At 40.4% G+C, this 16,620-nt stretch overlaps 1 protein-coding gene across 1 annotated transcript in view; it reads left to right on the forward strand.

Annotated features, from left to right (window-relative positions):
• Window positions 1-16,232, forward strand: part of LOC126412323 (cathepsin O-like) — a 93,331-nt gene extending 77,099 nt beyond the window's left edge. Inside the window, exons 5-7 of the mRNA XM_050081844.1 lie at window positions 5,131-5,175; window positions 15,204-15,472; window positions 15,647-16,232. Of these exons, the coding sequence (XP_049937801.1) occupies window positions 5,131-5,175; window positions 15,204-15,472; window positions 15,647-15,684 (352 nt within the window). The 3' untranslated portion in view covers window positions 15,685-16,232. The remainder of the gene's footprint in view (window positions 1-5,130; window positions 5,176-15,203; window positions 15,473-15,646) is intronic.
• Window positions 16,233-16,620: the final 388 nt, after the last annotated feature.

Here is a 16,620-nt window from a genome sequence, read left to right on the forward strand (position 1 = left end):
GAAACTAACATGCTGTGTTTGGTGCAATTCCAATTGATACTTTCGTAATACAAAAATATGCAGTGTATATGTTGCTGCACATCAAAGGTCTTTCCATAAACTTCTCTCCCCCCCCCCCCCCCCCCCCCCCCCCGCCCTAAAGTACTGGGAAGTTCTACGCCAGTGTATAAAACATTAACCATTCAACAAAGGATTGATAAGTTTTTGGAAAAAGTGTATTTTCACCCGGGAAAAAGTTTTTTTTTTTAACAGAGATATCTGGGAATTTTTTTTCCTTGTCTTCGTATACCCCCTGATAAAAAAATTGTATGACAATGGGTTAAGTTGATCAAATAGGAAATAGGATTTTGTGTGTGTGTGTGTGTGTGTGTGTGTGTGTGTGTGTGTGTGTGTTTTAGTTCAGGAAAGGTATTAATATCCTCCATGTCAAGTGACCTAATTCTGTGCACACTGTAATTAGTTAATCACATCTTTGCGATCCCTATGGGACCAGTACATGGGGTCGTAGTATAGTCATGTATGCCTCACTTAGAGCTGTTTCAAGAAACTTGTAACTAGCCTTGTTCAGGACATTTTGTGTCTATGTTCAAGCACCTCGACGGTTCAAAAAAACTTGTGACCAGTTGTGCTGCCTGTCTTTGTACACATTCTGTATTCCCTATTACTTCCATTTTGTGTGGGTCCCACACTCTTGAGCAACATTGTAGGATGTGTCACACAAGTATCGTGTAGGCAATCTCTCTCTTGTAAAGTGACTGTATTGTCATAGAAACCTACCAAAGAAGTATATTTTCCTAGTATTCTGGTAATGAAGTCTGTCACCTGCGTAATATACTACTAGAGCTGCGACAATGTTTAAAACTAGTAAGGTATGTTCGATAAAATATTTTAACCTTGGTTTTAAACTGTCTAATAGCAAGTATAATTAGTACAATTGGTTAGATTGCCAATTTCAGTGTGCATAAAGAAAAATAACACATCAAAAATGGTGCATCAGGTATTTTATGCCTTAGATACAGTCCATAGTCCAAAACATAGAAATACAGTAGGATTTGACACATAACTTCAACTTGTGGGTAAACTATACTTGAAATATTCGGTACAGAAAATACATTATAAGAAAACATTGTCGAATGTCACCACTTTCATATCCCACTGATATCTGGAATTCAGCATAGGTAGTGGAGCAGCCAAAGCATATATAGCCCTAGTAACAATTTGGCCAGTATCACCATTACTTGCTTGATACGTATCCTTATGCCTGGATGAAGAATATTGTGGTTAATCTGTCGTAAGTTGTTTACAGTGAGAAGAACCAGAAGGCACTGACAATAGTGTAATGTAATACTTCAGTGTTTATCCGTCTAATGATGTTTGGGCAAATATCACATCTGATAAGATGTCCTTTTAATCATGATGCCAGGGCACTATGAAATTTAATTTTACAATATTTACATGTTGCCCCTGTCTTACCGTCAACTTGACTTACATCGAAGAGATTCCGCACCTTTGATTGAGTACGCATTCCGCAAACTAAACTTTCTGATTTGATTGTGTAAGATAGTTTGGCATAATGTCGAATGAGGCTTGTCAGCATTGTCTGGCTTTATACAGACCTGTGACCTGAGACCCTAATTTTTGTGTGTTTCCAGACTCAGTCCATTCATTCCAGTATGAATAGCCCCTGCTGCATATGCAATGCATGCAGCTGTATGCTATAGCAGGTTACATGACAGCAGGGATGAAAAGAACCATTCCCACCTTTCTTAGAGTGTTTTAAATGGTTTAAAGCAACATGCTTATTAGTTCAACAGCATTAAACATATTTTTAAATTTCTGCCTACTATGAACTCTGTGATTGTTCAGTTTTGTATCACAACAAATTGTTATATCTTGGCATTTGTATGAGTTGACTCATTCTAATTGTGACTCATTGATAGTGTAACTGCAAGTTTTTCATTTTGTAAAATTCAGAATTTTACATTTATGAACGTTTAAAGCAAGCTGCCATTCTTTACACCACTTTCAAATTTTATCAAGATCTGACTAAATACTGTCTCTCATCAGTAATACATAATCTGATGATTGGGATTGAAGCTTCATTCAACCAATCCCAAGTGTGATGACCCAAAATCACCATGCAGTGAAGCTGATCAGCATATTATGTGCAGTACCTAAAGCAACAAGATACATAGTTCATGAATAGTTGGCAGACTATCATAAAAAATTTTAATATTCATAATAAACACAGGGTGTTTCACATTTGAGGTAAATGCTCTCTTGCTTGATAATAATACTGCAGCTGGTTATCACGACCTGTGCATAATGGAGAGGTAGATACTAAAAATCTCTTTTTTTACCTTTTGGTAAAACATGTGCATTTGTAGTGTATGCAAACTTTTAGATCAATAATATTTCATTTCTGAAAATCCTCAAGAGTTACATCAAGAGTGTCTACATGACGTGAAAACATGAGTATAGTTAGCAATTAGTGAAACATGGATTATTGTACAGATATTTTTCCACCAAACTATTACTCTCAAGTGAGGTGGTGCAGTGGTTAGCACACTGGACTTACATTCAGTAGGACGACAGTTCAAACCCACATCCTGCCTTCCTGATTTAGGTTTTCCATGATTTCCCTAAATTGCTTCAGGCAAATGCTGGGATGGTTCCTTTGAAAGGGCACGGCGAATTTCCTTCCCCATCCTTCCCTAATCTGATGGGACTGATGATCTTGCTGTGGGTCCCCTTCCCCAAGTCAACCAACCAACTATTATTTCTGATTGGTATGTGGAAAATTTATTGCAACCTTTTTCAGAACACTAACAGCTAATGAACAGCCCTCTATTTATTTAATACAAGTCAGCGATACAGCACACATTACCAATGAGTATGACGACACAAACTGTCCTAATGAGTTGTGATCATGTTGTTTTAAACTGTGAGCAACTGCAGCCAAATTTCCACATTTTAAGTGAAATGATTTGAACTGACTGTAATATACTTTCCATTAAGTCATGACAGATTTTGTGTCAATTGAATATGCATCCTCAGATTCATAGTGCAAAGGTAACTGCCTTAGAGTCACTCCCCATCATTCATGTCAAGTTTTAAACCAAGAGCATGCTAAACCATGTACTACCATAGTTAAAATGAAGGAGATAGTAGAACCATGCCTTGAGCAGGAAGGTTGCTTAGCAGCAGCAGGCAACCCTTCTGATGATACTGAAGAAACACATTTCTACGTGCTACGTTGCTTTATGAACTACATTTTCACCTTGCACCAGATTTTACATGTGTATTTTATGTGTACAGGTAGGGTAACTTTGAATGGCTGTACCTCGGAAACGGCTACAGATATCAAGGAAAGTTTCAAGGTTGTTAAAGATCAGGATCTTAGAACTATATTAGAAAGATTTCAGCCATTTGACTACATAACCTTCTTAAGGTGCACTGTAGACCACATCAATGCAAAAAGAACCAACTGAATTGCTCCACTTGCCTAAGCTGGAGAAAGTGTAATATTCAAACTTTGACCCTTTACTGCAGGATAGTTACAGTAAGATGATCCTTCTTTTTGGATACAAATGCTCCCTAGCCCAAGGGCTGTGCGAAACACTTGACCCTACTTTCCCAACAGAAATTTATAAAAATACTTTGGCACTATATTTCTTCTGTAATGTGAATCCCCTAAGTGCCATATTGCAAAATAAAGTGAATTACATGGAATTATTAACTAGTGGGTTATTTATTGCTGTTTTTCATATGGTTCAGAAAAATCTTATTGAACTTCACTTCACTTCAACAATCATGAAGTGCACTTTGTTTGAAATTCTTATGAGAATTGCTTTAGAAGCAACCTGGAGACTGTGAAATGGTCAAATCATTGACCTATCTCTCAGGAGAAGTGAAGCTCAAATCCTTGTCCAGCCAAGCACATTTAAAATATCTGTAGTTTTCTTAAATCACTCTAATAATGTCAGTGTACCTCTAAACTTTGTTCTTCCTTCCTTCATGGAGGTTGACTTGATTGAGTTTGATACAGGAGATGAACATTGTCAAACACTGTACAAAAATTTTCCTTTTTTCCCAAAGTAATTCAAATTATATATGGTGCTTAGAAGGTATGAAAATAGTGTACTTTGTATTTTGGGGAAATAATTATGCCACTACAAAACTGTGAATGATTCGAGGAACTGCATGAGATAAGTTCATTCAGTTGTGGAGCTATTTTTTCTTCTTCTCTTCCCTCAGTTTTAAAGACTATTTTCATTCAGTAACCATGAGATACTGTAGTCCAGACATTGGGAAGTCTTTCTTCTCCTACAGTGATGCTTTCTTCTCCTACAGTGATGGGGAAGATATACTATATGTCTGTGTGTCAGGAACTATGCCATGTTAACTAGCAGGAACATCAGATAGAGGAGCTAACTAATAAACTTCATTGCTATTATCCTGTTCTGCTTCAATCTTTCATCTTGTTGAAGCAGTACCAGCAGTTGATGGGAGCAGGCTGGATACTTGGAAGTCAGCATCATATGTCTTCTCCTCACTTTGAAAGTGAAATGTACTAATTTCACTGGTTAGATTATTTGATATAGCCCCCAAATGAAAGAAATTTCTTTACATATAATTATCAGTAGAGTTATGTGTTACTTTTTTTGTATGATATGTACATGCTACATATTAACAATGTTGTGCTGTATTCGATTATGAAAAGATTGCTTCAGATTTATCTGCTTGTGAATGTTACAGATAATCTAACTATAAAATGAATACAAGGCTTATTTTTGTTTGTCAGTATTGTTAACAAAACTCTAGAAGAATGTTTAATGTGCATAGAGTACATCAGCTATGTAAATATTGTGCCTTTGTATTGTAAATTTATATTCAGTTAGCAGTTCTCTGTTTTAGACTCTCTTAAGCTATGACAGTGATCATATTTTTAGTTGAATGTCTGCATGAAAATGATTGAACAATGTGTTAGTGCATGATTCAAAGGTTCATTGTGTGTGTGTGTGGGGGGGGGGGGGTTGGTTTGTTTTGAAACATGCTGATATTATAGTAATATGACTAGCAGAATTTGAGCATTATATGTAGAATTATGCACCATTCTTCACTTTACAGGTCTGGTAATGGTGTCCATATTGCCCCAAATTTTACATGTGACTAGTAAGTACAATTTTCTCCTGTTATATAATAACCAACTTATCAGGACAACAATTTATTATTATTATTATTATTGTTGTTGTTGTTGTTGTTGTTGTTGTTATCATTATCATTATCTACATAACTTGTCTGCCAAATTGTTGTGGTATTACAATGAGAAATTATGTAATAAACTAAGATGGAGGCTTTAAGTTAGATGTGCAAGCCAGTTATCAATTCATTATGATTTTGAAAGCCATGAGATGTGTTTGTCAAGAATGCTGAGCAAATGGATATGTCACAGATGCAAGCAGAAGCTTTGGGAAAGAAACATGCAAGAAGAGACAGGGGTGGTGTCATAAGTCAAAAGTGTCTGTAATTAGTAGTACATTTCCAACAACACCTTACGTTTAGCTAGAACCCAGACAGGAAATACACAGTTTTAATATAAAGTTCTTGTTTTTCTTGCCTGAGTAACTTGTCAAAACAGAGCAAAATTTTGACAACTCACCTGGTTGGTACCACAGAACTCTGTATTGGTTAAACTGTACAGGAAAGACAGCAAGGTCAGAAATAGGCTCCCCCTAAATAGGTCAGGTGTGTACTACACATCAGAGGCTGCTATTCAGTTAGCTGACTGTGTGAGGTGCACCCAAGGGTTTTTTTACATCAGGCAATTCTCCATCCAATCCATATAATGATAGCAGTAGGAAATGCACAAGTATCAGTGTAAAATTGAAAGAAATGCCTTCCACAGGTGAGAGTATTAAAATCCTAATGGTAACTCTGCCAAAGCATTTGCAACAAAGTGCTAGAGTTTGAAGCATTCATGAAAAGCAGTAAAGACACATAATACTATGTACAGATATCAGGTTGAAACCTGGAACTGATAGCAGTGAGATCTTTGGGGAAAATTTGAATGTATATGAAAAGGAGAAGCAAATGGGCAATGGAGGTGGTTTATTTGTCACAGCAGACAAGAAACTCAAATTCTCAGAGATAGAAAGTGAAGCTGTGTGTGAGATTGTTTGGAAAAGACTCAGTATCATGGATCCTTCTGTCACCCACTAGACTCATCTCCTGATGTAACCAAAAACTTTAGAGAAAACCTCAGTTCACTTGTACATAAGTTCCCCAATCATACTGTAATCATTGGTGCAGACCTTAATCATCCAACAATTAATTTGGAAAATTACAGTTTTGTTAGTGGTGGGTGCCATAAGACATCCTGTGAAACATTACTAAATACCTAGTCTGAAAATTACCTAGAACAGATAGTTAGGAACCCCACTCATGATGGAAATATTTTGGATCTGATGGCAACAAATAGACCTGAAGCCTTTGGGGATGTCCACAGCGAAACTGGTATCAGTGACCAAGATGTGTTCGTGGCAACAATGATTACCAAAGCACAAAGAACAACTAAAACAAGCAGAAAGATATACATGTTCAGTAAGCTATATAAAAAATCGGTAGTGTTGTATCTCAATGAGGAACTTGAAACTTTCAGCATAAGGCAGGAGCATGTAAAGGAGCTCTGGCTCAAGTTTAAAAGAATAGTTGACCATGGTCTGGATAGATATGTATCCAGTGGAACACTTCATAATGGGAGGGAACCTCCATGGCATACAGTCACTGTAAAGAAACTTCTGAAGAAACAGATTAATGAATAATAGGTGCAAAACAAAGCATAGGGCTATAGACAGAGAGATGCTTAATGAAACCCATTTGGCTGACTACCATAGCAGAATATTGCAAATGACATTTCACAAAATCCAAAGAAATTCTGGTCATATGTAAAGGCTGTTAGTGGCACTAAAGTTGGTGTCCAGTCCCTAGTGAATGAGATAGGAACTGAAATTAAGGGTAGCAAAGCAAAAGCTGAAATGCTTAACTCCATTTTCAAATGTTCCTTTACAAAAGAAAACCTAGGATAATTGCCCCAATTTAATCCTTGTACCACTGAAAGGATGAATGAAAGAAGTATTAGTGTCAGTGGTGTTGAGAAACAGTTGAAATAGTTAAAATTGAACAAAGCTCCAGTGCCCAATGAAGTCCCAGTCAGATTCTATACTGAATTTGCAGCTGAGTTAGCTCCTCTTCTAACTATAATCTATTGTAGATCGCTCAAACAAAAAAAATGTGCCCAGTTCTTGGAAAAAGGCATGGGTTGTGTCCGTCTACAAGAAGAGTAGTAGAAGTGATCCACAAAACTACTGTCCAATATCCTTGACATTGATTTGTTGTTGTAGAATCTTAGAATATGTTCTGAGCTCAAACATAATGAGATGTCTTGAACAGAATGACCTCTTCAGTGTCAACCAGCATGGATTTCAAAAACATCGATCATTTGAAACACAACTTGCACTTCTCTCACATGACATACTGAAAACTTTGGATCAGGGCAACCAGGTTGATCCAGTTTCCTGATTTCTGAAAAGCATTTGACTCAGTACAAGACCTATGCTTATTGTCAAAAGTATGATCATATGGGAAATCAGGTAAAATTTGTGAGTGGATTGAGGACTTTTTGGTAGGGAGGACACAGCATGTTATCTGGGATGGAGTGTCATCAGCAGTTGAGAAGTAACTGTGGGTGTGCCCCAGGGAAATGTGTTGGGACCCTTGCTGTTCATTTTGTATATTAATGACCTTGCAGTCAATATTAATAGTAAAATCGGGCTTTTTGCAGATGATGCAGTTACCTATAATGAAGTACTACCTGAAAGAAGCTGCATAAATATTCAGTCATATTTTGATAAGATTTCATCATGCTGCTGAAATTGGCAACTTCCTCTAAATGTTCAGAAATGTGAAATTTTGCACTTCACAAAATGCAAAAACATATTATCCTATAGCTGTAATATCAATGAGTCACTGTTGGAATCGTCAAACTTATACAAATACCTAGACCCCCCTGTGGGTCCGGGGGTTAGAATAGGCCCAAGGTTGTCCTGCCTATTGTAAGAGGTGACTAACAGGAGTCTCACACGTTTTGGCCTTTGTGATGGTCCCCTGTAGGGTTTGACCTCCATTTTTCAAAATTTTTCCGAAGAGTGAGCCAATTGGCGAAGGGTGCCTTACATGGTGCATTGTGTCCATTGTGCATTGAGATATTTAGCCCACTTTCTTGTTGTTGCATTGCAGTCCCACCCATTCTCCATCTCTTGGGCAAGGACACTTTCCTGGGTACGTTTTCCACCATGCACTATGCAGCTTCACTTTCTGTGCCGACGATGACCATCGACTTCTTTGTACCTCTTATCCAGCACGATAACCAGTCCGTTGTGGTGGGGCCACCATTTACACTGTTGGTTGTAGCTCACTGATAATACAGGAATCTCTCTGCTGATGCCCGTGCCACTAACTACCTGTGTATGCCAAGGAGTAGATGCCCGTTACCCTGGTGGAACGGGACTCGCAGCAATGGCCATTCTGCCAGGTGGCCTTTGCTGTGGCTGGGTGGCACCCGTAGGGAGGGCCCCTGGTCGGAGTGGGTGGCATCAGGGTGGATGACACATCATGAAGTGTAGTACATCATCTCTTGCTGGTGGTCTGCTGCCAGCAGTCTCTAATTGGGCAAAGTCTAACTTCAATGCTAAGAAATATTACCCCAAGTCATTCTCCTCCCTGGCCACACTATTAGAGGAACGCCAGGCTAAGGATGGCAGTGAAGCTTATTCGCCCCGGTACCTGGTATGTACGAGAGTTGATGTGGAATCTTTCATGTCCATGAAGCCTCAGTTTTTTGTGGAGCATTTGGAGGACAAGTTTGGGGAGGTGGAGGGCTTGTCCAAAATGCGCTCTGGGTCAGTTTTGATAGAAACGGCATCCTCTGCCCAGTCACGGGCATTACTCGCTTGTGGCAGGTTGGGAGATGTTTCTGTTAGCATTGCATCTCGTGAGAGCTTAAATATGGTCCAGGGTATTATATTCCACAGGGACCTTCTTTTGCAGTCTGATGATGAGCTGTGCGCCAATTTAGAGTGACGAGGTGCTCATTTCACCGGTGCGTCCTTCAGGGTCTGAGGGATAACCAGGTTGCCACCAGTGCCTTCATCTTGGCCTTCAAGGGTGACATATCACCCGAGAAGGTCAAGGTGATGGTCCACCGCTGTGATGTCAAGCCATATATCCCTCCCCTGATGCGGAGCTTTAAGTGCTATAAGTTCAGCCATATGTCTTCCTGCTGTACTTCCAGCTCCACCTGTCGAGATTGTGGACATCCATTACATCCCCGTACTCCATGCACCCCGCCTCCCATCTGTGTCAACTGCAGAGAGCATCATTCACCTTGCTCGCCAGACTGCAGGATTTTACAGAAAGAGAGGAAAATCATGTAATATAAGACCCTTGACCGACTGACCTACACTGAGGCTAAGAGGAAATTTGAGCGCCTACATCCTGTGGCTGCCGCTACGAGAACAGTTCTCGCCCAATCAGTTCCTCGAATTCCTGTCACCTCTCATAACCGGGAGACTACACCTGGGGCACCTGATGGTGGGAGGCGCTTCCCTCCCTGTTGCTCCCACACCACCTACTATGGGAGCAACAACCCCCCCCCTCCCCCAACCATCGTTGATTTGTCCCCACTTCTGAGTCAGAGAAGCACAAGTCTTCTTCGGCTCCTCTCACTAGATAGGGGCCCTTGGGTCACTCCCTTCCCAGGTTTCTGCTAGTGGGAAAGATGACAACTGCCAGCGGCTGAAGAGCCCAAAAGCAGGTGGTCGTAGGGCTTCACACTCATCCTCAGTCCTGGAGACTGATTCAGTGAAGTCCTCCCAGCCAAGGAAACCCAAGGAAAAGTGCGAGAAATCGAAAAAGAAGACCCCCAAGAACAAGGAACTTGCAGTGGTACCCACACCACCACTACCTAAAAGCTCTGCGTCTGAGGATGGGGTGGAGATTCTGGCATCTGCTGAGGGCCAGGATCTTGCGGGACCCTCAGACACAATGGACATAGACTGCTCAGGCAAAGAGTCGGTGGCAGCAGGTGACCCTGAGGCGTAAACTGCCTCATTGAATGGCTTCCCAGTCTTATGATGATGTCATCCTCCAGCAGAATTGCAGCAGTTTTTTCCACCGCCTGGCTGAGCTACGGCAACTGTTAAGCTTTACACCCGCTTTCTGCATTGCCCTTCAGGAAACCTTGTTCACGGCAACGCGGATCTCTGCTCTCCGTGGCTATAAGGGATATTACAGGAACCTTAGTGACTATAATAGTGTGTCAGGTGGAGTTTGCATTTATGTCCTAAAGTCAATGTGTAGTGAACCTGTACCCCTTCAAACCCCTCTTGAAGCTGTGTCTGTCAGCATATGGATGATGCAGGAAATAACCGCCTGCAACGTATATCTTACTCCAGGTGGTGCAATACCCCTGAATGTATTAGCTGCACTGATTGATCAACTCCCTAAACCTTTAGTACTTTAGGGATATTTTAACGCCCGTAATCCCTTGTGGGGTGACACTGTGCTTACTGGCCGAGGAAAAGGTGAAATTTTACTGTCTCAGTTCGACCTCTGCCACTTAAATACTGGGGTCACCACACATTTAATTGTGACTCGAGGTAGTTACTCAGTGATTGATTTATCAATTTGCAGCCCAGGACTTATCCCATCTGTCCACTGGAGAGTGCATGTCGACCTGTGTGGTAGTGACCACTTCCCATCTTCCTGTCACTGCCCTACCGTCAGGCCCACGGATGCCTGCCAGATGGGCTTTAAACAAGCCGGACTGGGAAACTTTCGCCTCTGATGTCACCATTGACTCCGCCCCACATGGTAACATTGATGTGATGGTTGAGCAGATGACTACCACAGTCGTTTCTGTGGCAGAAAACTCGATCCCTCACTCTTTAGGGTGCTCCTGATGGAAGACAGGCCCTTTGTGGTTGCCGGAAGTCACTGAGGCAATTACAGAGTGTCGACGAGCTGTATAGGACATAACTGACACCCTTTCCTAGAGCATCTGATAGCCTTTAAGTGGCTCCATGCCATGTACGCCAGCTTATAAAACAATGGAAACAGTTGTGTTGGGAGAGGTAGGTGTTGACCATTGGGTCCCATACATCACCTTCCCAAATCTGGACAAAGATCAAACATCTTTTTGGATACCAGACCCCTACAGGTGTCCCTGGCATTACCATCAATGGCAGGATATGTACCGATGCAAACACAATTGCCGAGCACTTCACTGATCACTATGCTTGAGCCTCTGTGTCAGAGAACTACCCCCCAACCTTTCACAGCCATAGACAGTGGATGGAAAGGAAAGTCCTCTTGTTCACTACACGCCACAGTGAACCCTGTAACGCCCCATTTACAGAGTGGGAGCTCCTCAGCGCACTTGCACATTGTCCCGACAGCTCCTGGGCCAGACCGGATCCACAGTCAGATGATTGAACATCTCAGGTCTGACTAAAAGCGCCATCTCTTTGTTGTCTTCAACCGGATGTGGTGCAATGGTGTCTTTCCATTGCAATGTTGGGAGAGCACCATCGTTCCAGTGCTCAAACCCAGCAAAAACTGTTCTGTCAGCCTCACCAATGTTGTTTGTAAGCTGCAGGATTGTATGGTGTGTTGGCAGTTAGGTTGGGTCCTGGAGTCATGTGGCCTACTGGCTCCACGTCAGGGCAGCTTCCGCCAGGGTTGCACTACCACTGATAATCTTGTGTCCCTGGAGTCTGCCACCCGAACAGCCTTTTCTAGATGCCAACACCTTGTTGCCATCTTTTTTGATCTACGCAAAGCGTATGACACACATTCATAGTTCTCCTGATCATCTGAACTACCGTCTCCTTTTTCCACCCACAGCAGTTCATCTCCCGCATTGGCGGCCCGGGTCAGGGTTAAAGATTGCAGTTCACATGCAATGCCTTCTGTCCGAACTGGAGTCTTTGCCTTTACCACCTCCCATTCAGGTCCATCCACATACATCTAGGCTGCAGATTCATCTGGACCTTTCACATGACCCTAAGGACTCAGTTACTCCTGCTGCTCTCCGCTGTCATTTCCTCTTGATTCTTGATATGTTCCGGGCCTGTGAAGTGGTTTACACTGACGGCTCGATGGGTGATGGTCATGGTGGCTTCGCCTACATCCACAGAGGCCATTTTGAGCAGCATTCCTTGCCCAATGGCTGCAGTGTATTCACTGCGGAGCTGTTGGCCATCTCTCGTGCACTTCAGTATATCCGTTCATATCCTGGGGAATCATTTCTTCTGTGTACTGTCTCCTTGACCAGCCTACAAGCTATCTACCAGTGCTACCCTCGCCATACTTTTGTAGCGTCCATCCAGTAGTCCATCTATGCCCTGGACTGGTCCTGTCATTCAGTGGTGTTTATGCGGAGCCCAGGACACATCGGCATCCCAGGCAATGAACTTGCTGACAGGCTGGCCAAACAGGCTATGTGGGAACTGCTTCTGGAGATTGGCACCTATGAACCTGACATGTGTTCTGACTTATGCCGTAGGGTTTTTTGGCTTTGGGAGACGGAATGGCATAACAGTATACACAACAAACTGTCATTAATGGGACTACGAATGTGTGGAAGTCTTCTGTGCTTGCCTCTCAGATGAAATCAGTTGTCCTCTGCAGGCTCTGCATTTGCCACTCTTGGGCAACCCCGCAGTTACCTCTTGTGCCGTGAAGACCCGCCTGAGTGTCGGTGTGGTTTCCGGTTGACAGTGGCCCATATTCTGGTTCACTGTCCCAATTTGACTGCCCAGCGACGAAATCTTGGATTATCAGACTTGTTGTCGCTAATTTTATCTGACAACGGCTCATCGGCTGATTTAGTTTTACGTTTTATTCGTGAGGGTGGGTTTTATCATTTGATCTAAGTTTTAGCACATGTCCTTTGTCCCTTGGTGTCCTCCATCCTAGTGCTTGTAGTGCTTCTTCATCCCGTTTCTTGCATTTATATGGTTTTCTTGACCCATTTTGTCCATTTACATGTTTATTGCCCTTCATCGTTCTTGTGATTTTTCCTTTCATTCCGTTTTGAGTTGTCAGTCTCGTTTGTTTTATTCTTACACTTGTGGCATTGTTTTATTCGGAACAAGGGACTGATGACCTCGTAGTTTGGTCCCTTTACCCCTCTTTTAATCCAACCAACCAGCCAATACCTAGATGTAACATTTCATAGGGATATGGTATGGAATGATTACATAGCCTCAGTTGTGGTTAAAGCAGGTTGTAGACTTCGGTTAATTGGTAGAATATTGGGGAAGTGCAATCAGTCTATAAAGGAGACTGCTTACAAATCACTTTTTGACTGATTCTAGAATATTGATCAAGTGTGTGGGACCTGTACCAAACAGAACTAATGGGGGATATTTAATGTATACACAGAAGGGCAGCACGAATGGTCACTGGTTTGTTTAATTCATAGGAGAGTGCCACAGAGATACTGAAAAAAAACTGAACTGGAAGACTCTTGAAGATAGACATAAATTATCCCGAGAAAGTCTATTAATGAAGTTTCAAGAATCGGTTTTAAATGATTACACTAGGAATATACTAAAACCCCCTATGTATCACTCACATAGGGATCTTGAGGATAAGATCAGAATAATTTCTGCACATACAGAGGCATTCAATCTGTTGTTCTTCCTGCACTCCATATGTGAATGGAACTGGAAGAAATCCTAATAACTGGTACAGTGGGACATACCCTCTGCCATGCACCTCACGGTGATTTCCAGAGTGTAGATGTAGATGAAGAAATACACTCATATCCTGCAGAAAAGCCCATCTTGGATGGCAGACAGCTAAAATGCAGAGCAAAATAATTACTTAAGAGACAAGTAATTGATTTATTGAAATAGTTAGTTTGATGAGGGAGGAACTTGGAAGAATTGGTTCAAAATTTCAGGGAGCACAGGGTCCAAGGAAGAGCAGTGACAACATTGCAGCATAATGTAAATAAGCTAAGAAGGAGTAATTAGAAACATGGGAGAAAAGTTTCCCTGTGTGCAATTTAAGGGAAAAAGGAGATATGGAGTGAGAAAATGGAATAAGTTTCTGGAATATGTGAACAATGGACTAGATTTTGATGACTGCCATCTTGTAATGTTCCATTCTTCTACTGTCAGTCACATCGCTAGCAATATTTGACAAGAATGGCTTTGCCAATTATCTTCAAATTTATATTTATGTCATATGTAAGTGGTGGTAGGTACGAGTTGGTTACTACTAATTAAGAGCTTGGTAGTGGTTGTGACATAGCCGTGTTTCTATCTGAATGTAAAATGATTCAGCTGACATCATTCTGATAAATCATAAAAATGATCCATGGAACACAAAGCTAGCTAACAAAATATTACACTTCAATATATACTTTCAAATAATTGTATGGAGTTTGCAAGTTTTCTGTAATGTTTAATGGAACTTGCATACATATGTGGTTACATTGTAATTACTGTACTATGAACTGACATTTGATAAGTCAAAAAACTTGGTGTTAAATGTCCAGAAACAGGTAATTAAGCTGCAATTCTCAGAGATAGGTGTTTCCACAGATAGTGGAAGGGAAGTGTCAGCATACATTTGAGCCATTTAGTTAATGAAGTAGTACTTCTCTTGAGATATGATTTTATAAAAATGAGCCCTGCAGCAAGACAACTTGCTCATATAGCTTAAGTCACAGCACCTTATCTTGTGAGATAGAGTGGTTAGCAGAGTAGGATCAGATCCATGTGGATGATTAATGGCTGTTGATTTGTTATACTAGCATATCTGAGTGTCACTTTTAGGTGGTTTTCCATTCATTTAGGCAATGTAGGCAGTGTGTGCTGATTCCCAATTTCCACATCAGAAAATATAATACACAAGCAGTTAAAATACAATAACACATAGAATGAAGTTTACGCATTTCACTGACAAATTGCAGAGCTTCCCTCCCTTAGGTTAACTAATGACTCTAGTGTCAGGAAGAGCACTTGATCACAAAATAAAATATAAAAGTGTATGGGTGCGGGGGATGGGGGTGGGGTTTGATTCCTTGCATAATAATGACGTCATGTTTATAATCTGTTTATCTGTTTCAGCTTAGTTGGAAATGAAGAAGAAATTCTATTAATGCTAGCGAATCATGGGCCTCTTATTGTTGCAATTAATGCCCTAAATTGGCAGAATTATTTAGGTGGAATTATTCAGTTTCACTGTGATGGCAGTCCTGTACACATAAACCATGCAGTGCAGATAGTGGGATATGATAAATCTTCTGCTGTGCCACATTATATTCTTCGGAATTCTTGGGGGCCAGAATTTGGTGATAAAGGATATTTGTATATTGCTATTGGTGAAAATCTTTGTGGTGAGTAATTTATATCCATATAACATTAAATTGTTACCCTTCAAAGAAAAGTTTTTGGTTTTTGTATTGTCATTTTGTACCTGACTATTGGACAGAATAGATATTCTGTGTATCTTTAGATACATATAAATTTAGCTTAGCACATTGCACTAAATACATTTTTCATTTTTTCAGGATTAGCAACGGAAGTTTCATCACTAGATGTATTATGAACGTCCTTCTGAGATACACTTCACATTGTTCTCTTCCATGTCATAAAAGTAAAAAAAAAAAGGAATTTTTTAGATTTCTAGAGTAAATGTGAGCTGTAAGATACTATATTTTAGACGATTTTACAGTAGGAGACAATAGCATAGTGTAGAAAAATGAGGATTCTGTTTTGTTTGTTTTATGAGCAGAGCATTTAACTTTTATCTTACTGTAAAAGTGCCCTACACAGAACACATGGGCAGCATGCAATCCATCCAGTACTTTTACGTATAACATTTAAAACCTAGGGCATCTTTTATTCCATAGAATAAGGCTGTATGACCTTTTTGTGGTGCCAGTGTTACCATGACTGGGTGAATGTGTAATGAATAATCTGTCCACTGCTGATGATAATATTTTAATTTTTTAGCATACATTTTGAAAGAAAAGTGTAGTTAGCAACATCCAGCACAGAATTTTTTACTTGGCTTCTCATGTGATTCAGATTTTCGTGTGCAAACACATGGAAAAGTATTCAATCTATTTTATAAGGTGTTTTTTTTTTTTTTTTTTTTTTTTTTTTTGCAAAACTTGATCTTGGGAGTCAAGTGCGGAGAATCCTGAATGTGTTAATTGTTTTGATTAACACTAAATGGATAATCAGATAGTTCTGATATAACGGGGGTAATGTGCTGCCCAAAGTGCCATATAAAAGGAATATTTTAAATATCTAGTATTTTTTAAATTTTATAGCATCTAAATAAAAACATTTCTACATGTTATATTAGCAGATATTTTAAAATAATGTGCTGCATATTTTCAGACTGTAAAATGTGTTGAAAGAAGACTGTTACTTGTGTACAAGAGTCATATAACTTCAGCTTGTAGATTGTGCATATAATGTTTCTAACATTTGGAAACAATGATCTATGCAGCATCGCCGGGTTGTCCGTAATCCA

The sequence above is a fragment of the Schistocerca serialis genome, chromosome 7, assembly GCF_023864345.2.
Source record: "Schistocerca serialis cubense isolate TAMUIC-IGC-003099 chromosome 7, iqSchSeri2.2, whole genome shotgun sequence".
Classification (NCBI taxonomy): Eukaryota; Metazoa; Arthropoda; class Insecta; order Orthoptera; family Acrididae; genus Schistocerca; species Schistocerca serialis.